General features: G+C 39.7%; 1 protein-coding gene across 1 annotated transcript in view; it reads left to right on the forward strand.

Moving 5' to 3' along the window:
- The window catches only part of IntS8 (integrator complex subunit 8), a 275,398-nt gene that overhangs the window by 47,560 nt on the left and 199,956 nt on the right, over window positions 1-27,882 (forward strand). Inside the window, exon 4 of the mRNA XM_067136226.2 lies at window positions 23,926-24,157. Within this exon, the coding sequence (XP_066992327.2) occupies window positions 23,926-24,157 (232 nt within the window). The remainder of the gene's footprint in view (window positions 1-23,925; window positions 24,158-27,882) is intronic.

Consider the following 27,882-nt stretch of genomic DNA (forward strand, 5'->3'; position numbering starts at 1 on the left):
TGGGAAGGCTGCCCATACAGACTCTTGTGGAAGTGCTCCAAGGTCTTCATGATGACCAGCAATTCCCAACATGTCGTGCAGTAATTTCGCTCAGCTTTTGAGAATGTCTTGCTGAAGTAGGCGATCACCACCTCCTGGTCATCTTGCACCTGTGACAGCACCGCACCTATTTTCACATCATTGGCATCGATGTCTGCGGTGAACTTCTCCCGAGGCTTGGGGTATCCTACGATGGGTGCCGTACACAGACTCCTTCAGCGTCCGGAAGGCAGCTTCTGTCTCGCTTCACGATTAGAAAGGCCTCCTCTCCTCGGTAAACCATGTAAGAGGCTTTGAGATGTCCGCATAGCCAGCTATAAATCTGTGGTGGTATGTGCAAAGCTCGAGGAAATTCCTGAGCTCTCACTTGTCCTTCAGCACTGGCCAGTCCCTGACAGCTCCTGACTTCTCCGGGTCCATGGCTATCCCCTCCGATGATATGATGTGGCCGATGTAGCGCACTTCCATCTGAAACAGCTGGCATTTTCTGGGATTTAACTTTAGGTGACCCCCTACGTAGTCTCAGGAACACACTCCACACGTTCTCAGCATGCTCCCTGAACGTATGTCCGACAATAATTAGTTAAGTATATAAATTTCATTATTCGTCCGTATTGAACCAAGATTACAATTTATTAAAATTCGTATCCACCTTATTCAATACCAAAAATGTTGTTAAGATGAAATTACAACATGTATATTTATTTTATCAGGACTAATTCGACGCTTTATATTGCGTCATCATCAGCTGATATACACTGGAAACATTGGCAAACATATATAAGTTTATCTACGTCACACACATTTTAAAAACTATGATAAAGATTTAAAAACCATTGAATATTGAATTTTCACGACCGCATTGTAATCGAAACAGACTTTCAACGTTTTAGGTCGTGTTACGTACATGTAGTACGTGTTGAAGAGATGTTAAGTACAGAACAAAAATGGCCAGCTGGACACCAGTGGGATCCGAACCATATTAAAACCATTCAATAAAGTCCTCAGGCTATTGCCATGTAGTGAACATAATGTCACAGAATAAGGTTAAACAATCTTCTTAAATGACATTGACACGTACTACATGTACGTAACACAACCTAAAACGTTGAAAGTCTGTTTCGATTGCAATGCGGTCATGAAAATTCAATATTCATTGACATGCCCCACAACGGGCGACTTAAACGCACTCTACAGTGTGCTAGCAGCAGTGCCAGACCTGTAGCTCAGATCCTTTCAAACAGAACAAAGATGGCCTAGGCCACTATAGCTCAATTGGTGGAGCAACCGACGCGAAATCGGGAGGTTGTGGGTTCGGATTCCACTGGTGTCCGGCTGGCCATTTTTGTTCTGTACTTAACATCTCTTCAACACGTACTACATGTACGTAACACGACCTAATACGTTGAAAGTCTGTTTCGATTACAATGCGGTCGTGAAAATTCAATATTCATCAATTATATTTTTGCTTTCTTGTGTTCAAAAATGCAGACTTTACCATCGCAACCACATGATTTAAATCTGTCATCACTGCGACCCAACTATTGCCAACCACACTTAATATTTCATAACACCGGGTCATATACGGGGCACTGTCAGTAACAAACTCTTTAACTGCATCATATGGTACACTATAACTGCGCATAGCATCTTAAACAGCACAAGAGCAGTTTGTAGCATTTCCTGCATCAAGATAGTTCACAGAAACAACATGCAGCTCTCTTTTTGATCCAGCTGGGACTAGGAATATGATGATAAAAACACAACTGACCATTCTATCTGTAGCTTCATCACAGAGTATGTTGATGTTCTTCCCCACTAGAACCTCTGCTGTTGTTTTCTGGTGGTCAGATGCAACTTCTAGAAAGGAAGAAAGACCTCAAATTATAACAAAATAATTTCCAATTCCTGGATCAATTGGGTACAGGTAAGATAGTTCGATATGAAAATCGCACTCAAATTCGGTATCCTTCAATTTTGCGCATGATTTCGATGTCGTAATACCTAAACTGTACCCGATCATCAATGAAATCGAAACTTACCCAGTAAATATACTTCACGTAGAGTTCTCGCACATGGCAGCTCTTCATTTGAAAACTCAGTAATCCAGGCTCTTAGTTCTTTGCTTTCCAGCTATTCCAGAGATATATTTGCTTTGGCAAATACGAAGCATGTTTTTTAAGTAAGGTCCGTTTTTTTGTAGACACTAGTAGTTCGCGCGCATATCGCAACGAGCGCATGCGTCGTGTACTGGCATGCCTCGAGAACAACTGTGCTCAGTTTAAGCTCTGTAGCTAACCTGTACGGTTCTGTTCTGTGCTTTCAAAATGTTTGACTATCAACTCGCCCGCCGCATGTGAGGTTCGGTCAGTGATACGGTTTTTGTCAGCAAGGAACCTGTCTGCTGCAGAAATTCATCGACAGATTTGCGAAGTGTACGGTGATACTGTTATGAGTGAAAGCAAAGTGCGTAAGTGGGTACGACAATTCAAAGATGGCCGTGACAACGTCCGTGATGAGGACCGCTCCGGTCGCCCTTCTTTGATTACAGATGATTTGGTAGCTTTAGTTGAAGCGAAGATTCGTGAGAACAGGCGTTTCACAATAACAGGTCTCTCAAACGAATTTCCTGACGTGTCGAGATCAGTGCTTTACAACATTGTTTCTGAACACCTAAAGTTTAGGAAACTGTGCTCCTGTTGGGTCCCGAAACTCCTAACAGAGGACCACAAAAACCAAAAATTTGAGTGTGCGATCAAGTTCTTGACTCATTATGACAAAGAAGGTGACGGCTTCTTGAGTCAGATCGTAACTGGAGACGAAACATGGGTTTCTCTTATCATGCATGAATCGAAGCAACAGAGCATGGAATGGAGACGCACACACTCGCCTGTAAAGGTGAAGGCCAAACAGATTCTGTCCCAGTGCAAAATCATGGCGTCGGTATTTTGGGATAGGCATGGTGTTTTGTTGGAGACTTCATGCAACGAGGAACGACTATCAATGCAGAAGCATACTGCCAAACCCTGATAAAGCTACGCAGAGCGATTCAAAACAAAAGACGCAGCATGCTGACAAAGGGAATTGTCCTTCTCCATGACAATGCAAGACCTCACACTGCAGGTCAGACCCGTGATTTATTGGACAGTTTTGGCTGGGAAGTTTTAGACCACCCACCCTACAGTCCTGATCTTGCGCCGAGCGATTACCATCTGTTCCTCCACCTCAAACATCACCTCTGTGGCAACCATTACATTGATGACGACAATGTGAAAACAGCAGTGAACTCTTGGTTATCGGAGCAGGCGGCAAGTTTCTATGAAGAGGGTATTTTAAAATTGGTTACGAGGTATGATAAGTGTTTGAACAAACTTGGCAACTATGTCGAAAAATAGAGTGAAGTATGTACTTTCTGAATATAACTTTACTTTTTGAAATAACCTTTCGTTGTGTACTTATTTTCAAACGGACCTTACTAAAAAAACACGCTTTGTACTTCAACTGTGCATTTTGAGAAGTTATCTCTTGAAAAATTTTCGTTGTGTGCAACAATCTAACTGTGCAAGCACAGAAGAAGGCATTCTTGGAGACATACTAGCAGCAGCTACAATACTTGCAAAACACTCGCTGAATCTGTGGCATATAAACCAACCGTTGCATATTGTTGAGCCCTTTCGTGCTCAGTTTTTGTTATGCGCCCCATAACCTAAACGATTGCTCGGCTTTCTACTCTTCACTAGTTTCAGTTTTGAACAACAGGAAAACAGCGCTGCATCTATCTCATTATTTTCGTGACACTCCATTTACATTTCGATAATAATCGATACAGATCTTATTCCCCTTGCTATTCCCATCGTAAATATCAATTAAAGTCGGCAAACAGCAATCAATTGGCTACTTTTCTTCATCGATCGGAATGGTCGAAAGATTTATGCATCAAATTTTGGGTATTTCTGACGTTTTTGCTGAAATATATTGTTTTTGCCAGTAACTAGCACATTTTTGCAGATTTCGCATATACATACTATTGTATCATATTGTATTGTATTGAACAGGTGGACTTATAATATTGTAATAATACTTGAGACATATACATACTAATTTCGCATTTTGGGTCACAATTTGCATTTTGTCGCACTTCTGTTTATGCATAAAAATGATTTTATTCCACATTAGAATTTTGGTAGACTTGGACTCGGTACAAGATTCAAATATTCGCATTTATCGCAAATGCGATTTTGTTCAGATCCCTACCTATACAGGAGGATCAAAGAGTAACTAGAGGAAGAATTAGGTGAATACCTTGGAGAAGCTGTGCAGAACAAATCATCACTTTAAAATTAGCCATAGCGTATTACAAGAAGCAAAACAAACCTCTTGCTATAACCTTCGTGGACTTTAAAAAAAAACTTATGACTGTATCCATAGACCTTCAATGTTGAAAATTTTAAGAAATTTCGGGCTCCTTCCAAAATTAATCAAATTGATAGAACTCACCTTAACCAACACTAAATCAAAAGTCAAGTTCAGAAGGGAATTCTCTGAGCCCTTCATCATAAAAACAGGTTTAAGACAACGAGATTGTTTGTCACCACTGCTGTTCAACTGTGCCTTGGAATATATAATGAGGGAATGGTACAAGATTAACCAAAGAACATCCGAATTGGAAGACCCAAAGACAACATAAGTTTAAATTGCCTAAGATTTGCCGATGACCTTGCTCTCTTGTCCAACAATATTCAGTAAACCAGACAAGTTATATCAGGAAATAGCACAGAAAGTTGGTCTTGGAATATCTTGTGAAAAGACAGTAATCATGTTAACTGACCCACCACTCATAAACAAAATTGCCATAGGAAACTAAGAAATCAAAATTGTAGATAAATTTAAATATCTGGGAGAAATCATAACATATAACCTCAATGAAAAGCCAGCATGGCATAACAGAATAAATAAATTGACCAGAGCACAATATGTCACCAAGAATACCTACAACAAAAAGGGCCTGTCAATAGCAACAAAATTAAAACACTACAAAACAGTCACTCAACCAGAAATAACATATGCAAGTGAAACCATCTCCAAAACAACTAACACCGCACAAATAGACAAAATACTCAAGATAGAGAGAAGAATCATTAGAGCATGCATCAACAAATCATACCAAAAAGATGGACACTGGAGAGTAGCTTCTAATGAAATAGTCTAGAAGGAAATAGAACCAGTGATGAGCACAATCAGGAAGAAACGCATTTCATTTTTTGGACATCTAATCAGGACACCAGAGAACAGGATCATCAGGAAAATAATAAAAAAATTACGGAATAGTAAGTGCAACATTAAGTGGATTACAGAAATCAAAGAAGATATGGATGAACTACAAATTACAGTGGAATACCTAAGAAGCAAAACTGACAAAATCAGGAAACTCACAGACAAGCAAACCAGAATCATCAGACAATAGGAAGGGTGATTTCCGATGAAGAAAGAAGGATAAGATCAGAAAGAATGAAGAAGTACTGGGCTGAGAGGAAACTGAAAAATTCTTTGTATAAATTTGGCTAGAGTGGTCCAATGAAGGCCATAAAATGTATTATTATTATTATTATTACTATTACTATTACTTGTGAGGTGTGGCTATATACGCTGGTATTTCGATATATGAAGTTGTTTATATTATTATTATCTACGTAGTTGTGTATGACAGGTTCTCAGTACGGACTTTATTTGGTTTAAATTGTGGTCGTATCAATTATTTGTGTGTTGTATGATCTGTCTTGTGTAACAGAACATGTAAGGTTATGTCACAATACTTCGGCTGTATGTTTATTAATATGACTTTATTTAATGTAAGAACACACAATTAATAGTATATAATTTATTATTACCTGTAAATATGATGTATAAATCCAATACAATGGTGAGCAACACAGTAAGATTCCAGAACGACACACCTTTGTCACTAGAGTTTTACAGAATGTTCTATTCATTTGTACATAGGTTATTGGAGACTCAAGAAGATATGAGAAAGCATGTTGTCATACTTTTCGGGAAGCTTGGCCAGGCAATGTATATAAAAGGGCGGAGTTGAGTTGTTAGCGAGAGTCATTAGTCAAGTTAAGTGTGTGAACGCATGTTGTGGTTTTGCCGTTAAGTGGTTATGTTTTGTTGGTGCAAATGTTCCGTAGTTGGTTGACATACTAATGTGCAGTTGATTAAGTTCAAGATGGTGGTTCATTTGATGTGCAACTATTAAGGTGTATATCATTTGTAAATAAAACAGTGTACACAACTGACAGCATCTCATGTGCGCGTCTTTGTGAATATGACAGTTTGTTGTTCCATAACACATCCTTTGAACTGTATTGTGGCAGGCTGTCAGGCTCGTAAAAACTAAAATGACTACTCAGAGAGGAAGCATGTTCTACAATTGACTAAATTTGTTAAACTACTATTTAGAGTTATTTACAATTGTATTCAAGTTTGAGTTTTCCACTTCATGCAGTTTATACTCAGGAATGTGGTCGAATGCACAGCCCTCTGGTATGTCAAACTTCTGCTCTCAAACACAGCCCCTCACAGTGCAGTGTGATTCCCAGAGCAGTTCACTCCAGAACTTGCCACATTTTGCATAATCAAGACAGTCTTACTCCTTGTAGATGCCCTAACTTGTAAACATCTCATATTTCATTAACGTTCACTCATGATTGACTAAAGACTGTCTCCTCTCGTTGGCTCTGCTCTTTACATAGGCAAGTGTTCTCACAGTGTCCACCTCCAAATCATTCCAGGCATCCTCTACATTATTAGTCAGTTTCCAGCTTTTTCTGGGGAGCTTCCTTATTGCAGTCCTAAACAGTTTACTACGACTGTTGGTTTACTTACCCATGCTGCATGGTCTCGCCTTCGCCGTCAGTCCACACTGTAGCACGCTAGTCTGACAGTAATGGCAGTTCATTCACTTCACAGCGCTGACCTCAGCTGCATTTTCACGCCACGATCACTGGCAATTGCTCGCTGACTGAGCTCATGACTGAACTGCACCAACTCCAACCCACTGGCAAGTCACTCCTGTTTTATATACGTGGCCAGTCATTCCAGAACAGTCCAGATGCTGGATGTGTCCAGAAACCTCATGAGGTGGAAAATTCCAGGTTAATCGTCTCATAATTTCCACAGTCCTATGCCACGCCACCACGGGCGGAAGAGAGAGGGGGCCGGTCTAGCACCTAAGCCTTGTTCATGATTGGTGCGGTCAAAGTGTAAGCTGGTAGTCCATAGGCGGTGACGTTACTAGCTCATCGCACATTTGCTTGGCGGACACTATAACCATTACACTGCCCCCTCAGATGATGTCGGGCATAATCGTGGATATGATTTATTCAAATTAGATTTTCCACCTATTCAACAGTCATTTTTCTTCAGTGCAGATGTTTACATTACATTATAATATGGTACTAGTTTCGACCCTACTCGGGGTCATCATCATCAGCCGTGAGTACTCATTTTAAATAAGACATGTTGAAATAGATGATTTTACAATAATTAACTAAAAATTAATGTGTAAATGCAAAGATGATAAAACAATATGATTTAATAGGCCGTTATGTGAGGATTATATTTAAGATTAAGTGCTAAAGTTGTGCCTCTTATATGGATTCTAAAAGTATGAATGTTTTTATATAGTAATGAAAAAATAGAGCACAATTGTAATAAAAGATCATAAAATGATATTACAGAATATACTTCAAGAAAAAAGTGGTCTCGAAGTGAATCTTTCTCTAAATTCTATTAATGATACGGCCTTAATTTGTCACTGTTAAGTCATACACTATTACAAAATGGTGGCATATTGTACATCATAAGAGTGATTTTTACACTTTTGGTGGTAAAAACTAATAGTCAAAAAGTGGATTTTCTCGTATATTCTATTGATAATATGGCCTTATTTTTGACACCGTTAAGTTATGCACTGTTATAAATTGTTGGCATATATAAACCGTTGGAGTTAATTTGACATTTTAGGTGCTGAAAGTTATCATTAAAGTTCTTATTAGTAATATGGCCTTGCTGATAATGCATTTGATGCCAGTGGAACCATAGTTGAATAACTTCCAGTGGAGTTGTGAGGAACTGTTTTCAAGCACTGCGCATGGTGGTTGAATGAGTATTAGTGAGGAGATTGAAGTCTCAGTTCATAATGGAACAAATGGGTCTGATAACAATAAGAAAAGGCAAAAGTAAGCGTGAGGGTTCGAGAGAAAGAGAGAGAGAGGGAGAAGGTAGATCAGCGAAGTGAAGTGTACTCGCATTGCGCAGCAATGTGTGGTTTGAGGCTGTTGGTGCATGACAGTGTATGGGAGCGTGAGTAAAGGGAATGTAGGAGGGAGAGGGCGGGGTAGGCAGGTTAGTTGTGTCATGGAGGGGAGGGAGAGGGAATTATTGTCTTTAGGGCGGAGCTGAGGGGTGTGGGAACGGGGCTAATTGTTTCAGAAAGGTACCTTTAATTGAACTAAAAATCGATTTCTGATTTGTTAGATTAGTGTTTTTTAAAATAATAATGAGTAAATCGAACAGGATGTTGGATTTCTGAGAGATAAAATTAAGATTGTAATTAGAATTGAAGTATTGATCTAGGTGTATAAAGCAGTTTTCAGTTATGTTAAGTAAAAGTCTCTTATTGCTGTTTTGAGCATATCCATGTCTTGCTCAATGCTGTGGAAATTATGGTTATAATCATGCATATGCTGGCCAATTGCCAAAAATTTGTCTCTTATGGCATTGGTATGTTCTAAATATCTTGTACTGAAATTTCTTCCAGTCTGTCCCACGTACAAAATATTACAGGTGTTACATTTAATCCAATAGACTCTGGATTTTGAAAGTTTATTAACCCTATTGATAGAGGTAGTGTTGTGTAAAATATCTGCAATTTTATTATTGGTTTTGAACGCTATTTTTACGTTGTGTTTCTTAAGGCTGTTAGTGAGTTTGTATATTTCATTATTAAATGTAAAAGTGAAAAATGTAAGGGATTTGGGTTTTTCTTATGTGTGGTTTTTAGGCAGTATTTGTGTTTATTAATTAATATATATATTAATAAAGTGACTATTATACCCATTAAATTTTTGCGACGTTTCGGATAATATTCAATTCAGTATTTAAATCCTTTTTAGACATGGGTATGTTGAAGGCTCGATGAACTAAACTATTATATGTCGCTCGTTTATGGATCTGAGGGTTATTGAATCTTGAATAGTGGAAGCAGTTTGTGTTGGTTTCCTGAAGATTTTATAAGTTAAGGAATTCGGATGTCTAATAATAGTTAGATCTAGAAAATTGATTTTTTTATCTTTTTCAGTTTTTAATATAAATTTAATATGTAAATCGATATTGTTAAGTCTAAAAAGGGTGTGGAGAATTATCTAATTGACCGTACCTGTTCGCTACACAGCTAAGGAGTTTGAGCCTCCATGGACGTTAACATACTCTTGCTATCTACTTAATGTGGACTCCTTGAAAGTAATAGTATAGTAGTCATGGTGATGTTTTGATGATGTAGCAGATTATGATTATTTTGTAAGAATAAATCAGCCATCTATGATGTTTCAGTGTTCTTATGAAGTAAAACATTACAAAGGGTAGTGGTGGTATCAACTGATTTTTCATTCGTAATTACAAAAACATCGTCAACATACCTGGCCCAAAAGTGAATATTGAAGAATTTTTTATTATTTTCGATTTTGTTATGTTCTAGAAAGTCTAGGTAAATTTCTGCTAAAATGCTGAAATCTCAGTTCAATACAGACCAATTAGAATGAAATTCATAATTCTTAATAATTGTGGATGTCATTGAGCCGATCCACTAACTCCCAACACACAGTCCATTGCTGGCTGCTGCTGGTCTGGTGCCGACCCAAATATTAGGTCACATGGCAGGCGGAGCTCCCTTCCGAAGACCGTGTTGGCTGATGTCATGTCTGTCATCTCACGGGTGGATGTTCGATAGGCCATCAAAAAGAATGGGACTCTCTGGTGCCCTGAAACTATCTTCCTGAGATGCTCTTAAACGGTTTTCACAAAACGCCCACCATGCCATCTGACTGAGGTTGGAGAGGTGTCGTACGGGTCTTCCACATTGCTACGCACTGCATAACCTCTTGCATCAGCCTCGACTCAAATATTCTGCCTTGGTTGCTGTACAGATCCCTCGGGATGCGAAATCGGCAGAAGTACTTGACCAAGACATCGGCCACTGTTGATGCCTCTTGGTTCGGGATGGCGTAAACCTCCAGACACTTTGTAAAGTAGTCCACGGCAGGAGTACGTAATGGTTCCTGGTGTCAGATATGTGGAATGGTCCAGCGACATCAATGGTGATCCTTTCGAAAGGTGCTCCAACGTTGTACTGCATCATCTGGCCCCTACTCCTGGTACATGGGCTTCTGCTCGCTGCGTAGATGTCATACAGCTGACACATCCTCTCAACATCATTCCTCAGGTGCACCCAGTAGTAATGTTGCCCGGCACGGTCTAGCGTCTTATTCACTCCCAAGTGGCCGGCAGTAGTGCCCGCATGCAACTCGGTCAGCACTTTTTTCTTGTGTTCCTGGGAATTACCTGCTGGGCAATCTGCCTCTTTCCATCGGTTGATTCCCACACACGGGTAAGCAACCTGTCACTAACCTTGAGAGACGACCACTGAGCCAGTATTCCTTAATAGAGTAGGCTGCGTTTGGTGATGTCCTTCCATTCCGGCCTCTGCACTGACTCGACTTCCTGTAGGAGCTGCCTGATGTTGTCGTCCTTCAGCAGTGGTGGCCCTCACGGCCTGCCTTTCTCTCCGCTTTCTGACAGTGTGCACACTTCTCAGGGTAAGGTCTTCTGGATAGAGCATTTGTGTTGCAGTGCTTCCTTCCTGGTCAGTGCTCGGTGGTGAAGTTGTACTCCTGAAGGCCTTTTACCCAGCGAGCTGTCTGTCCTTCTAGGTTTTCTAAACTTAGGAGCCAGGTCAATGCAGAGTGGTCAGTGTGCACATGGGAAGGCTGCCCATACAGACTCTTGTGGAAGTGCTCCAAGGTCTTCATGATGACCAGCAATTCCCAACATGTCGTGCAGTAATTTCGCTCAGCTTTTGAGAATGTCTTGCTGAAGTAGGCGATCACCACCTCCTGGTCATCTTGCACCTGTGACAGCACCGCACCTATTTTCACATCATTGGCATCGATGTCTGCGGTGAACTTCTCCCGAGGCTTGGGGTATCCTACGATGGGTGCCGTACACAGACTCCTTCAGCGTCCGGAAGGCAGCTTCTGTCTCGCTTCACGATTAGAAAGGCCTCCTCTCCTCGGTAAACCATGTAAGAGGCTTTGAGATGTCCGCATAGCCAGCTATAAATCTGTGGTGGTATGTGCAAAGCTCGAGGAAATTCCTGAGCTCTCACTTGTCCTTCAGCACTGGCCAGTCCCTGACAGCTCCTGACTTCTCCGGGTCCATGGCTATCCCCTCCGATGATATGATGTGGCCGATGTAGCGCACTTCCATCTGAAACAGCTGGCATTTTCTGGGATTTAACTTTAGGTGACCCCCTACGTAGTCTCAGGAACACACTCCACACGTTCTCAGCATGCTCCCTGAACGTATGTCCGACAATAATTAGTTAAGTATATAAATTTCATTATTCGTCCGTATTGAACCAAGATTACAATTTATTAAAATTCGTATCCACCTTATTCAATACCAAAAATGTTGTTAAGATGAAATTACAACATGTATATTTATTTTATCAGGACTAATTCGACGCTTTATATTGCGTCATCATCAGCTGATATACACTGGAAACATTGGCAAACATATATAAGTTTATCTACGTCACACACATTTTAAAAACTATGATAAAGATTTAAAAACCATTGAATATTGAATTTTCACGACCGCATTGTAATCGAAACAGACTTTCAACGTTTTAGGTCGTGTTACGTACATGTAGTACGTGTTGAAGAGATGTTAAGTACAGAACAAAAATGGCCAGCTGGACACCAGTGGGATCCGAACCATATTAAAACCATTCAATAAAGTCCTCAGGCTATTGCCATGTAGTGAACATAATGTCACAGAATAAGGTTAAACAATCTTCTTAAATGACATTGACACGTACTACATGTACGTAACACAACCTAAAACGTTGAAAGTCTGTTTCGATTGCAATGCGGTCATGAAAATTCAATATTCATTGACATGCCCCACAACGGGCGACTTAAACGCACTCTACAGTGTGCTAGCAGCAGTGCCAGACCTGTAGCTCAGATCCTTTCAAACAGAACAAAGATGGCCTAGGCCACTATAGCTCAATTGGTGGAGCAACCGACGCGAAATCGGGAGGTTGTGGGTTCGGATTCCACTGGTGTCCGGCTGGCCATTTTTGTTCTGTACTTAACATCTCTTCAACACGTACTACATGTACGTAACACGACCTAAAACGTTGAAAGTCTGTTTCGATTTAAAAACCATATTATAATTATACTATTTCCAAGTCCATATTGTCCAAGACTTGCAATTATTAAACTCTGGATTGCTAAAATCTAATGCAATTTGGTTTAAATAATCATTAAAATTAAACAAAACCAATAATAAAATCACGATCTTAAAAACATTCACTTTGACTTTTTTTAAAAAATGTTTTTGTAGAACCATATTAAAACCATTCAATAAAGTCCTCAGGCTATTGCCATGTAGTGAACATAATGTTGCAGAATAAGGTTAAACAATCTTCTTAAATGACATTGACACAGTTTGACACTTCAAAATCTTTTAAAACCATATTAAAATTATTCTATGAAATCTTCAAAATGTTGAAATGTGGCGATCGTGAAAAGAGGCGGACTCAGAAGCCGGTGCTTTATGAAGTTACCAATTATTTCATTCTCAGTTCAATGTGGACCTGAAATAATATGAATATATTAACCTTCACTTTAACTGAAAAAGTGTGAAACTTTACGTCTTATAACATGTAACTCACCTCGTGAGATCGCTGTCCTTGCAAAGCACCGTGTAGCTAAGTGAACCTTGTTGTGTCAGCAATCCAGTGTCCAAGGTTGGTTTTGGGTCAAAGAGGGGAACTAGGGGAAGGAGGGAGGAAAGAATATTTGGTTTTTCGGAAATTTCATTTAAATTAAAATTTGGATTAAAATACTGATTTAAATGTATATAACAGCCCTCCGTAAAATCCAGCAAATTACCTTACCCTAAGCTCTCCAAAATTTCAATGTCTTGTTCTATAGAAGTGAATTTATGTTTTAGATCATGTACATGCTGGCCTACTGCTGAAAATCTGTTGCATTTTATTGCATTGACGTGTTCTGTGTATCTGATTTTGTCATCCATATGCACAAAGCAGGTGTCATGAATTAACCCCCTTAGTACAGACTCCATCAACCGCTCAAATGTCGCCGGCGCATTGCAGAGGCTGAAGGGCATCACGGTGAACTGGTACAGCCCTTGGCCGCTTGAAAATGCCGTCTTCTCTTTGTCTTCCGGATGGACCGCCACTTGCCAGTAACCAGGCTTCAGTACCTGGATTCCAGATTACGTGTCCAGGTTGTCATCTATGTGAGGTAATGGGAAACAGTTCTCTTTTGTGATGTCGTTCAACTTGTAGTAATCGACGCACAAGCAGAGCACACAGTTCTGTTTCTTCACCAGGACCACTGGCGATCACTACGGGCTGTTAAGACTCCTCGTTGACTATCTGCTGCTTCATGTCATCCATCGTCTGGTTGATTTCCGCCTATTTTGCCAGGGGTACCCTATGAGGTGGCTCCCGGATTGGAGTGGTGTCGCCGGCGTTAATGTGATGGTACACTCTATCTGTCTTTCCGGAGTTGTCTTCGGTAGCACTGAAGATGTCCCGGAACTCATGGATTAGTTCCTTAAGCTCCCTGAGCTGTCCATCCTCTAAATGTGTCTGGGCATCAGATATAATCTTCCGGAGCTTATCCGATCCTCCAGGACCTGTGTGTCTTCGTCATCCACTGGCACAACACACGCAACTGGTTCACATGTCCCAAGCTACATCAAAGTCAATATTCCTACCAGCACGCTCGGAACAAGCGTCTTTGCCAGGTAGAGTCCTTGTTCGATAATTGTCGATCTGGGTTTCACGAGCACACTGTAACCTTGTACAAGTTCCTCTAGCCGTGCCATCACCATAATCTCGTTGTTGGCTGGTATCACTTCGTTGCTGGCCAGTGTTAATCACGCTACTCGACGTTGCATCCCTAGGCGTCGGAGCATTACCTCTTGTCTGCCGAGCCACAACACACGTCCCACATTGACTGTCACCTCATATGCCCATAGCACGTCTGGGCCAAGGATGACCTCATCTGTGATGGTGGCGATGGAGGCCCAGACTCGTAGGCGTCGTTCCAGCATCAGTTGAAATAGCGCCCCCTTCAGGACAGGGATGGTGTCTCCTGAGGCCCTTCGCAGCATGTAGGGACGGTCCGGTTCCCTCTCTGGCTGTTCCTCAGTGATGTCAGGCCTGGCGATGGTTAATGCCGCCCCCCGTGTCTATCATGACCCGGTACAGCCTGTCTCCGAGCCACCTGTCGGCAATCAAGCTGTCATCGCTCTGTTCAGTAACCACATTTAGCGTGAAGCGACAGGACGGTAGTGATGGCGTCGATGAGCCTATCTCCTTGTTGGCCCTTATTCCTTTCTCTGATCAAGGCAGTTCCTCCGCAGGTGGCCATACTCGCCACAGTTCCAACAGGTGATCTCATTGGTGTGTCAGTGTTTCAGCAGTGGTGTGCGTCATTCTCCTGTGACAGCGCATCCTCGCTTCTCACAGTTCATACCTTTGGTCATGGTGCTGCTGTTCCCTTCATTGCTTTCATTCTCAGGGCAAACGTCAGGGCCTTCCTGAGGTTATGCTCCTTGCTGAGCATCAGTTTTTGATGGACCTCAGCATTGCAGATCCCATTGATGAATGTATAGGCTGCCTCCTTGCAGAATGTGGTCCTGAGACAGCCCATCCAGAGCTTTGTGGGCCAGCTGCTCCTCATCTTCTGCAAATACCTGCAGCGTCTCATTAGTAATACCAATATAGTCGGTCCATTATTGGACATTGTAAATTTTCCAGCTAACTCATTCCTGGTTGCTATTGTTTTGCCCGAGCGTGCTAAGTTGGGCTCATTAGTTGGTAAATAGCACACCTACCAAGACGCATGCCTAGTGCATACCATGGAGGCCACTTCATAGGCTACTTGGAGCCACTGGCAGTGCTAGTGCACTATGAGAGACTTTGTCTCATTTTCAAAAACTGATGATTGCATGGCCATCAGATGATACAGATGTTGATTCCCATAGGTAACCTGAAATATTTGTCCCGAATGAGTAAATTTATAATCGTCTCGTTAGTGCGCTAGGTCCTCTTCCTCAGCTGGACTCGGTGATGGCTGCCAGCTGGTGGTCAGTGTATCAGCTGTCGAGCGCTCTAACAATCTCCTCATAGGTGGCACCCTGCTGGAGACTGTAGCACCCATTCTGCTGGTCCACGAAGCCCGGTGATTAGGTGTACGGCCCTTTCCTCCGATATCCTTCCATTGTGTCCACACGTGGTCTCGAATTAGACCCCGGAAGGTCCTCCAAGAAGTGGTCCCGTCGAAGCGTAGGGTTGTACCTTCACGGCGCTGGAGTCGTCGCTACTGGTGGGCCTAGCATGAGTCTGCATGGCCATCGCTCTCATACGCAGGGCATTTGCTTCTTCTTTCAGGTCTCAAACCCGTGACTCCACAACCTGCGGTATTTCTTTAATCTGTTTTTCTATCATTTCCTGAACATCCTGCATAATGTGACTGTAATTTTGTTTAGAGAGAGCGCATTTCCTTTTCTAATATACATTGTCCACCATTAACTTCATTTAATTCCAGTTCCAGTTCGCTCTTGATTTCGTCCTGACTTCATTTTACTTCACTTAATTCTGATTTGAGTTCGTGCATAATCCTACTTTTGAGCTGATCCTGGCTAGATGCGAGTTTGCTTTCAAATTTAATTTTGAATCTAAAATACAAATGGAATATGAAATTCTACCATGTTTTCAACATGGTCCTTTAATAATGTTTGGCATTCAGATGCCCTCCTTTGAAGAGAAAAGTTGTTCCTCTTCATGAGTCTGCAGAGTCATTCTGTACTTGCATTAAGCTGTGAAATTCCTTATACCACTGTTGATTTTCTTTGCAATCTCTAGAGCCTTTATCTGTAGCATATCTTGCGAAACTGAATAGTTGTCTTTTGTTACGTATTTTAACAGTTTTTAAATTTTTATTTGTGGTTGCTGGCCTGTTCTTGGTCCCCAAAATGATAAGGTGTCTTCTTAGCTCATTGTAACTGTTCTTTTTGGCTTACGCCAGTAGTGTGCATGTGTTTATACTACTCAAAACTTGTGCTGCAGCACAATTGCAGGTGTTTTCTGTGAGAGCAGTCACTGTTAATTTGAACTGGTGTAACCCCCATTTTTCCCTGTTTACTTGCATATGTAAACACAAAGACTGGTATTTGTTATAGAACAAGTGTTTATCTCTCACATGGTTACTACAAGTGTGTTAGTGATGAGTGCATAGACCAGTACAAAGTGTAGCTTACCAAGTGATATCGTTACTGCAGTGTTGCTACTTCTTGGTCATCGCATGTAAACTGATGACAGACCATTGAAACAATAGGGCTATGACTAGGCAGGCATTGTTTAACGTAAGAGTTTGTACATAATTTTATTTCGTTCAGTCCTGATAGACAGTCTGTTAAATAACATGGTTGTCTATATCGGATTGTTCCAGCTACGCAATGTATTTTTAATGTAGTTGCCTTTCTTGTAGGGCCTCGGTGTAGACTATCGTGTATTTTCAAAGAAATTAAGAGTTTTGAAGTCGTGACAGAATTGAGCATAATATCAAAAGTGAGTGTTTTGTTATTGGTTGGTGGTTAGGTGACATTGTGAACAGAAATGACTAACAAAGTGGTTGATTCATCAAATAATTGGTGACGAACATTGTTGCCTGTCAATTTGATTTGAGTATTATGGCAGTACAGGTGTTAAAAATGTTCATTATATGCAATGTTTGGGTGTCACGTTACAAAGGTAAAATTAAGTGTATCTTCCTAATACACTACATTAGGAGGATAAACTTACGTCAATACAGAATGATTCTGATATCTTGTAATGGTTGGTTGTACCAACCATCTGCATTATTGGAGATGGTCTTGCTTGTGCACTACTCAACTAAAGATGTGTAGCCAAAGTTGCCACTTGAGGTTAATCCTTTACTGGAAGATTGAGGGCTGTAATCCCTTCATCTGCATTGTGTCCTTGAGGATGGCTTTACACTTCAATATTGTGCGATAACTTCCATGACATCTAGCCACGTCTTATTGGACACCACTATCTGCATATCTCTTATTCAACAGCCTAATGTTATGGTACATTCAAAAACCCTCGTGTAGCCTTAGCCTTAATGTTCTCACAACGGCACATTTAGAAAAAAAAAAAATATATTGATGAAAAATTGTGAGAAAATTATGCACATTTTTATTTTCCCCAACATTTCCATTTCAAAACTAAGGGTGAGAAAATTATGCAAGGGAGAACTTTTTTGCTAGTGCATTCTTCATCGACTATAACTCGATCCGAGTATATATTCTTCCTGCATACATTGACCAGTTCAACTCGGTTTCTGGATGTGTTTGCGATGACTAAACAGACCAATCCTGGCATAAAACAAATCGCACTGAATGGATGCAGGAGGGCGGGGTTGTAATTGACGGAGTTTTCTTGCTTGTCGCTTGGCCTCTTGATGTCTGCGGCGTTCTCTTTCAAACAAGTTTACAGTGGTGGATGTAGTTTTTCGCCACAGTGAACGGTCCATAGCACATTGTTCCTATGTCTGTATATCTATACCAGTTGTCTTCATGATGTGTTTCAGCTGGTCCTTAATACGCTTAAGAGGGGCTCCATGAGGTCAACTGCCGGAGCAAAGTTCACCATAAAGAATTTGGCGGGGAAACCTGGTATCACCCATGCGATGAACATGGCCTAACCATCTCAGTTGATGAGCTATGATTGTTGCCTCAATGCTATTTACATGCGAGAACTGCCGTGTTGGTCACATAATCCTCCCACTTAATAACATGAAAGGTTTTTGGTGAGGCAAGGATGGGAAAGTTATAGAATCAAGATGGTTAGAGGCTGTGACCTTAATTAAGGTACAGTCCCAGTGTTTGCTTGTTGTGAAAATGGGGAAACCATCTTCAGGACTACCGACGGTGGGATTTGAACCGTCCATCTCCTGAATGCGAACTCATAGCTGTGTGACCCAAACTTGCTCATTGGGAGAAAATTATGTGGGTAGATACGATATATCTTTCTGATGTAAATGAAATAGATTGAATCAGGTGTAACGACAATATTTATTGGGTATGATTTTGAAATTGCAGTGACTATTTTGTCATCTGGGCTGATGTCCTATATGGATGCCTCAACTTTCTTGTGCTGCCGGTACTCTCAGGCACGTTCTGCTGCGGACTTCTTGGGCTTGCTTGATTTCTTAGGTTTTCCCTCTACCCTCCTGAACACGGTTTAACACCAGGAATTTAAAGTGCATCTTGACTATGAAGAAGACAGAACTACAACAAGTGTAACAGGCACTACTGTATAAGCGACCAATGGACACAATTAAAATTTTATTGATTTTAACTGTTATTAATGTTGTTCATAATGCTTTTTAATCACATTCTTAAACTAAGTAATGTCCAATGATTTGTACATGTTCTGTCATCACGTTCTTAATGCAGCTGAGTATGATCGATACAGATCAAAACTGGTACTGCAAATAGTGTATTTTTAAGCATAAATACATTATACTTTTGATAAGCAGTATTGATTAGGTGGAATTATCCCCATTTTACAGTCGTGAACTTTATCAATGTGGATATGAAAATAATAAACTATAATAACATACCACACAGTCAGACATCTTGTCTCCTTTCTCCCAAGTCTTCCCAGCCCAAAGTTTGCAACATTTTCGTAACATTACTCCTTTGTCGGAAATCACCCAGAACAAATCATGCTAGGGGCCGATACCTAGCTGTTGGGCCCTTTTAAACAAGCATCATCATCATCATCATCAACAACTCATGTTGCTTTCCTTTGAATTTTTTTAAGTTTTCATATCAAGTATCAAGAAGGGAAAACAGGATCAAGTTTATAAGAAAATCAGTGCTCTTCAGTACAAAAATAGAACCAAATCTGCAGTAGTAAAAAACAAAGAAGGAATATTACTGGTAGACGATAAGATATGTGCTCGATGGAAAGAATACATGGAAGAACTGTACGATGATAAGGACTTCAAGAATGACAATAAGCTAATTGAAGATGTCAATGAGTGTGGAAGAGAAATGCAAGGCCCTCCAATCATGAGAGAGGAATTTGAACAAGCCCCTCAGAGTCTGAAAGAAGGAAAAGCAACCGGTGTAGATGACATCCCAGCAGAATTACTGAAAAATTTAGGTATCAACTTGAAAGACCAATTATTCAGAGTAATAAATGAATGTTACGAAAGAGGAATTGTGCCAGAAGACTTCACACAATGCAGAACCATTACCATACCTAAAATAGGAAGGGCAGTTGACTGCACCAATTATAGAACACTATCAATATTAACACATGCCTCCAATTAACATGGGATTAACATTAACATTGTTAAGAACAGAATAAAAGGAAAAGTAGATAAGTATGTCGGAGAAGACCAATTTGGATTTAGAGAAGGCAGAGGAGCAAGAGAAGCAATTCTGGCCTTATGCATGTAATTGGAGAGAAGGATGGAAATGAATAGAAAGACTTATCTTACCTTCATTGACTTAGAAAAAGCTTTTGACAATGTGAACTGTTAACTACTGTTTAAAACTATGAGGAAAATAGGACTGAACTGGAAGGATAGAAGAATGATTAATCAACTGTATCTGAATCAAAGCACAAAAATAATCATCAATCAGGCAGAAGAAAAGGCCAGGATTAGGAAAGGAGTTAGACAAGGTTGTCTCCTATCACCGTATTTATTTAATATGTTCACTGAGGAAGCTATTCGGATCATGAAGGAGAATACAAAGGGAATAAAAGTCAATGGTGAAAGGATACATTGTATCAGATTTGCAGATGACATTGTATTAATTGCAGACTCAGAAAAAGAAATGAATAGAATGCTGAAAGTCCTCTCAGGCACTCTTAAACTATGGAAATTAAAAGTAAACAAACGGAAAATGAAAGTAATGGTAGTAAGGAAAAATATGGAGGAAATTAAAACCAATATAAAAATAGATGGCGATGTCAGAATTGAGCAGGTGAAACAATTCTGTTATCTTTGTAGTATGATAACAGAGGATAATAGATACTTCCTGGAAGTAAAGAGAAGATTAGCATTGGCAAAACAGGCATTATGACTAAGAAAAACATTTTAACCAGCACACACATGAATATAGATGTCAGAAAATCCTTTGCAAAATCATTTGTATGGAGTACACTTCAGTATGGAAGTGAGAGTTGGACTCTGGGTAAATTAGAAAGGAATCAACTCGAAGCTGCTGAAATGTGGATATGGCGGAAAATGACCAGAACGAGCTGGACGGAAAGAAAAACCAACCTGGAAGTCTTAAGGGAAGTTAAAGAAGAGAGAAGATTCTTAAAGGAAATGGAAAACAGGAAAATAAAATTTATTGGACATGTCATCAGACACAATACTTTCATCACTAACATACTTGAAGGAAAAGTGATGGGAAAGAAAGGGAGAGGAAGACCTAGGATGAAGTTTTTGGAACGATGTCAAGAAGAGGTTAGGTTGTAACAATTACATGGAACTGAAATAAACAGCCAATGAAAGAAGAGAGTGGGTTGCATCGACAAGGCATTAGCCTTTAGAATATTGATTGATTGATCAAGTATTCTTAGTCAGAGTCCCATACCATATTGCAAGTTTAGCACACTTCTCATCTTTTCAACTCACCTGGTCATGAGGTTGTGGGTGACCAGTGGTACGAAGTGTAATTGAGTTCTACAAGACATATGTAACAATACCACTTACAATGCACTAGCATCACAGAGTTGGGAGCTATACTAATTTCAGAGAATATTTTCATCCTTTACATTTTTAACCACATATTAACCATTTGGATATACTTTATAGTTGCAAAGTTATAAGGCCAACTTACTGTAGATTTCCATGTGATGCTTAAAATTTTACATAGGACACAGTGCACAAACAAATCTTTCTCACCAAAGAGGAATTTCTGTGCAAAGGGGTACAAGGTTTCTGTGATACACAAGCTTAAACCAGGTGATCCTGGCTGTAGGATTAGATTTCTGAATGGTTTTTGAATTACCTTTTTCTGCAAAATTGATCTTTATTTTGTTCTGTTTCCAGTTGAGACTCAACTCATTTTACATGGATATGTTAATTTGGAAATTACCTTCACTGAATTGCTGTAAAAATAGGAGTGTGGTATATGGTTAATGCAAACAGAATAAGCCTTATTTTTTAATGGAAACAGGCAATAATCAAAGGTATTTGCAGAAATTTTTTGCTTAGTTTAGGGGAAACATAATTTTACACTTTTTTCAGCAGGTCTCTGAGATAACTTACACAATCAGTGATTCCTTGCAGGCAGGTCATGAAATGTTTAACAGCAGGGTTATCAGAAACAACATATGGCTCGCATGTTTCTCCAATGTAACCTCCTCTGTTATCCCTGGGGAACATTAAAAGATAAAAGTTACATGCACTTTGGGTAAAGTTAAGGATAATATCTGTCAACAGATGTAATGTAGTTGCCATTGTAACTACATTGGCATCATTCCATCTTTCCCCACTCTCTCTCCGCACCGCTGTTCTCTGTCCAGCTCGCTGATGGCCACTTGTTTTACATGGCTACTAATTTTATGAATGTATAGTGCACTAATTGTGGAGTGGACTGATATTATTTGCACCTTAACAACAAGAGTTAAGGGTAATATAACCTAGAAATTGGTTGAAAAACCCAAGCATGGTTGGCCACTTGATGAGAGAATCCCTCGCAATTAGTGCAGTGACTTAGAAAAACCCAAGCATTGTTGGTTGTGAAGTGAGAGAATCCCTCACAGGTAGAGCATAGGCGCTTAATGAGATCACAATTATGGAATCTGTAAACGTGTAGTATCCGTGAAAATAATATCAGCTTGTGACTAAAGGTCATAAACTCAGCTAGAGAGAGAACTAGAATTCAGAATCAGTGTATAAACAAATACACTTTTAAGGTATGACGTAAATCCTCATGTAGCAACTGATGGGTGCTTTAGGCTTCTTCTGGTGCTGTCTCTATGCAGAAGGTTGGCAAGCATCATAAAGAAAGTTCTCCTGTTTTGCATTTCCTGTATTAGAGTTATAAGAAATAAATTGACAAAAGGATCCACCTTTTCAATACAATATATCAAGTAAATAATATTACATCAGTCTTGGGACTAGTTTCAGCCACTTAGTGGCCACCTTCAGCCAAATAAAAATTAAATCAATTATGTGATAACTAAAACATATGTATACCAGACAAAAACAATGTTTCAGGCATAATTATAGCATTAAAATATATATAATAAAAATTATGGTTATGATCTTCTTGTCATAATATGATGTCTTTAAGTTGACTTAAGACCTCAGGCAAAGAAGTAAATTTGGAAATGATATCCAGAATTAAGAAAGAATAAACATACAGAAAAGAAATTAAATTGGAGAAAAATTATTTGAGACTCGCCTCTATTGTGAAATGTACAGTATATCTAATGTCTAAGTCAAAGACATCTTATTATGACAAGAAGATCATAATCATAATTTTTGTTATTATATATATTTTAATGTTATAATTATTCCTGCAACATTGTCTTTGTCTGGTATACATATGTTTTAGTTATCACATAATCTGTTCAATTTTTTTTTGCCTGAAGATGGCCACTAAGTGGCTGAAACTAGTCCCAAGACAGATATAATATTATTTACTTGATATATTGTATTGAAAAGGTGGACCCTGTTGTCAATTTATTTCTTACAATTGCACTTCAATACAGAACAAAAATGAAATTTATAGCTTATAAAAATGTATTAGAGTTGTCGTATCATGGATGTCAAATCACTGTCGAGAGGTTCTGTTCTGCTTGCTGGATAATCTTCTCTGCCCACACTCCCGTTACCCTTCTGACGTCCCCTTTATGATCAGTTGTATCAGAATGTGTTTATCATTTCAAAAGATGTGACCAAAATAGGCTGCTTTCCTGCATTGTGCAAGGGTTACACAATTTTCTGGGGTCGATGACCTTTGATGTTAGGCCCCTTAAAACAACAAATATCATCATCATCATCACAGTTTTCCAACTGAGCAGAGTACTCCACATTGGTGGCATGGTCTGCGCATGGATGTTCTATGGTACTTCCATATTTGAAAGGTCTGCCGTCGATTCATTGACGAATCCTTTAGTGGCCATTCTGCAACACTATAAAGCAGCACAGGTAACACTCGACATTTTGTTATGGGCGAACGAATTTGAAATCAGAGGTGACAGTTGCACTAAAGATTTTTTTTAACGTCAGGAACATACTCCTTTCAATGCTGATTCTGGTTTTTATTTCTACACCAAGATCCCATTCCTGTGGCAACCAGCATCCTTGGTACTTGAATTGTGTCATTCTTCTCCGCCCAATGTGATAACAGCGTTGGTGATATTCTGCTTGTTGATTGCCATAAATTGAGTTTTCTGAATGTTAATTAAAGCCAAATTTTTGTTTTAAGAGGACTTACGTATTTTCTTGGTGTGTTTTGTAGCCCTGGTCTACAAGATCCTAACTCTGTTCCACTGGGTGTCATCGAGGATGTGCTGAAGTGTTTAGAGGGCCAAGCAGCTAACAGCATGGCTGTACTGGACTCTCTTATGAAGGGCTGCTCACCTTTCATGCCTGTGTTTGAAACATTCCTGATGCTCACAGAAGACAGCACAAAAGTGAAACAGGACTGGAGCAAGGGCATACAGATATCTACTGATGAATTCCAATGCCAGGTAACTGTTAGAGCATATATTTATGTTATATAAACAGTTGAACCCCCTTTATAATGAATCTCAGAGGGTCTGATCTCTCTTCCTTACCCCTTTCCATCTCTAAGTGCCCAAATGCACATGACAGTTGAAGTCATGGTACCTGCTTTAGGGCTTGAAAATTCCCTTGTACTTTACAGCTAATTCATGCCATCTCCTGAGTATGCCAGGTGATTTGCCTTTAAAGTGTTTTCAACCTCTGACCAGGTGAGGGGAGGCTCACTTTCACTTTTTTTTTTTTTTTTTTTTTTATTAGATTAGAGAAGAGCACATTAGAAACAAAAGAGTCCAACATGATGGCGAAATCCTTTTTCTTTTTTTATATTTTTTATCTTCCATTGTAATTTGGTCACTGGTATACTGTTCCTAGTCAGTTTATGGAAATCTTGTACCACATAAGTTAGGCCTACATTGACTTTTAAAGGTTATGTTGAACTCGAGAATATGGTTTTGAATTTAAGTATTAGTGCTCAAGTTCTCGAATGCATTATATTCAATTCTGCCCATCACTAATCACAATCAAATTAGAAAGAGAAAACATATTAACACTTCCGAAATTACGATTATTCGCGACCTTGAGCTCAGCTGGAAAGCAAGCTCGCTGTACAAGTCGGTACGGGTGCGAAATGATACAAAGTTTTTAAATGTAATGTTCGCAAATAAAACAACTGCACTTTTTATAACATTTTAACACAAAAGCGTGAAATTCCCAGTCTTATATTAGGACCAAAACAGTAATAGGCAATCCCAAAACATCCCATGGCTTTATGTATGTAAGGTGCAACATCTGTTCTGGTCTCGATAGCATAATTATATACAATAATATTAAAATACTAAATTTGTATAACTTAAGGAGCAGTTTTGATTTCTGCCTGAAAGCCCAGTGACTGTATAGTGCCCTGAGGGAAATGCCGTAAACCTGTACGGCGATACACTCGAAAAAAGTAAAAAAATAAACATCTAACCCTGGACATAATGTAGACTTTTTGCAAGTATGAACATTTGACGAAACTCGTTCCATCTTCAAATAGAGCGCACAAGTATGAAGGATGAATTCTCCACCAATCAATACTTTATTTTACATATTGTCAATATTATTTACATAAAAGAACGTTATCGGTTTCGACTTGTAAATAGGTCATCTTCAACGTTGAAAAACCTGCTTAATAGCGACTGTACAGAATAAATACTACTAAAATTAAAATTAAACAAGAATGCCATTAAAATAAACATTCTGAACAGCTGAAGATGACCTATTTACAGGTCGAAACTGGTACTGTCCTTTTATGTAAATAATATTGACACTATGTAAAATAAAGTATTGATTAGGTGGAGAACTCATCCTTCATTCCTGTGTGCTTGAACTATCAATACGGACTATGAAGCTAATAGATTATAGTTCAAATAGAGCTGTTGAAATGCGTTCTGTCTCCTTCCAGTTGTTGTGGGCACTCTCTGCTTTATGATTTCCGAGGATTCTCTAAACAATACTATCCGGATGAGATGCTAAGATGATCCCTTATGCAAGTTCACCGCCGATCGCTTTTCCAGTACAGTAAGATACTTCCTCAAATTACCGTAATAACGGGACGTCAACACTAAGATCCGTAAGTATGCCGTAACCATCCTTTTGTAAGATACAGTTTCTTGAAAAACGAAGGATCGAGGATTTAGCTTCGATGGGACCAAAATTTCTGGACGGTTGATCCGGGAAATAGTTTCTTCAAGGAACGGATAATGCAGGAGTTTTACAACGTGATTTAATTAGGATGCTTGTAATTTGAACTAATAGTACGAGGAAATGTAGTTTCCGGAAACGTATAATCGAGATTCTACTGTATATTGACTGCGGTGCCCACAATTATTTTTTTTAACCTGTTCCACTCTTCTTGGCCTGGTCTTAATTCATCATGTGGTAGATTGTTTTTGATTTTCTGCAGGTATGCTTCCTTTCTGTCAGGATATTCTAGATCTTTGGTGTACGCTTTGGTTTTGCCCTTCCCATCGGAATGTTTCTCAGAGTGGCAGTTATTAGCCGATGGTCACTGTCCCAGCTGTATCTTGTGATTTTATGATACAGTTGTTTCCTGAAGTATTTTTAATAAGGAGGTTATTTCTCAGGCAGAAATCAAAGAGGTGTTCTTTTTATGCATTCCTGTTTCCAAACCCATTGGCGCCAATCACATTTTCACATCCCTGTCTATCATCACAAACCTGGGCATTAAGATCTCCCATCACTATTACGGTGTCCTCTTATACATGTTCCTCCAGGTCCTCAAGGAAGGCATCTTTCTCCTCTTGAGTGCAACCAGACTGTGGTACATACACCTGAACAATGGTCAAGATATTCTTATTTCTTTTATATCATAACTTCATTATCCTCTCATTGTCATATTCTATGACTGAAACTGCATCTACATGTTTACTTAGGAGAAATGCTACACTGACTGGCAAAAAAAAGTGGAACACTTTAATTTCTTTATCATCATTATCATTTCTCCTTATCCAGCTCCTGTCGGGTATTTATGGCATTTCTCCATCTTCCTCTTTCCTTCCACCATTTCTCTTCCATGATCCTGTCCCAGTCTAAATTTTGTCTTCGTATGCTGCTCTTCACTGGTTCAATTCACCTTGCTCTTTTGCCCTCACACTTTGCCTCCAGCATCTCTCTTCAAATTCTATTCTCCTCCATCCTCTTTACATGTCCAAACTACCTTAGTTTATTCTTTTCAATTCTCTCATTTACTTTTCTATCTCAACTTCCTTCCTAACATCTTTCATTTCTTACTCTATCTTTCCTTGTCTTTTCTTCCATACTTCTTAGGAATTTCATCTCACTGGCTTGAATTCTACTCTCCTGCCTGCTAGTCAAAAGTCCAAGTCTCAGCTGCATAAGTCTGTATGGGTACATAGTGCCCATAGTACAATAGTACATAGTACAATACATTCTCTCTTTACTTTTCCTTGGTACCTCTTTGCTCCAAACAAATTTTCTTACACTTTGGTAGAATGCATTGGCCTGCTGTACTCTCCTGCTAATATCCTAGCAGTTTGCATTACTTCACTTCCTAGGTATTTAAAGCTGTCCACAATTTCCAGACTCTGACTTCCAATTTTCACAGTGCCCTTTCCTTACCTTTCCCCTCTCGACATCACCATAGTCTAGCTTTAATCTGTACTGATTTTCATGCCATATTTCTCAGTTTTTTTTTCATTCAGTACGTCTAGTTGTTGGTGCACTTCTTTGCTGTTCATTCTCCAGATCACCACATCATCTGCAGATAGTATCACCGGGCAAGTTCGCCGTGCGGTTAGAAGCGCACAGCTGTGAGTTCCGTGTGAGTGAGTTCGAACCCCACTGTCAGCAGCACTGAAGATGGTTTTCCGTGGTTTCCCATTTTCACACCAGGCAAATGCTGGGACTGTACCTTAATTACGGCCACGGCTGCTTCGTTCCCATTCCTAGGCCTTTCCTGTCCCATCATCGCCATAAGACCTATCTGTGTTGTGCAACGTAAAGCAATTAGCAAACAAAAAAAAAATAGCAGTTTCTTTATCTTGTTATCTCCATAGGCTTCCTTTGTTTCCTTAACAATTTTGTCCCTGATCCTAATAAACAAGAAAGGTAACAGCACACTCCCCTGTCTTAGTCCAGTCTTATTCCTAAACCATTCTGTCTTTCCAACTGG

Source organism: Anabrus simplex, chromosome 1 (assembly GCF_040414725.1).
Source record: "Anabrus simplex isolate iqAnaSimp1 chromosome 1, ASM4041472v1, whole genome shotgun sequence".
Taxonomy (NCBI): domain Eukaryota; kingdom Metazoa; phylum Arthropoda; class Insecta; order Orthoptera; family Tettigoniidae; genus Anabrus; species Anabrus simplex.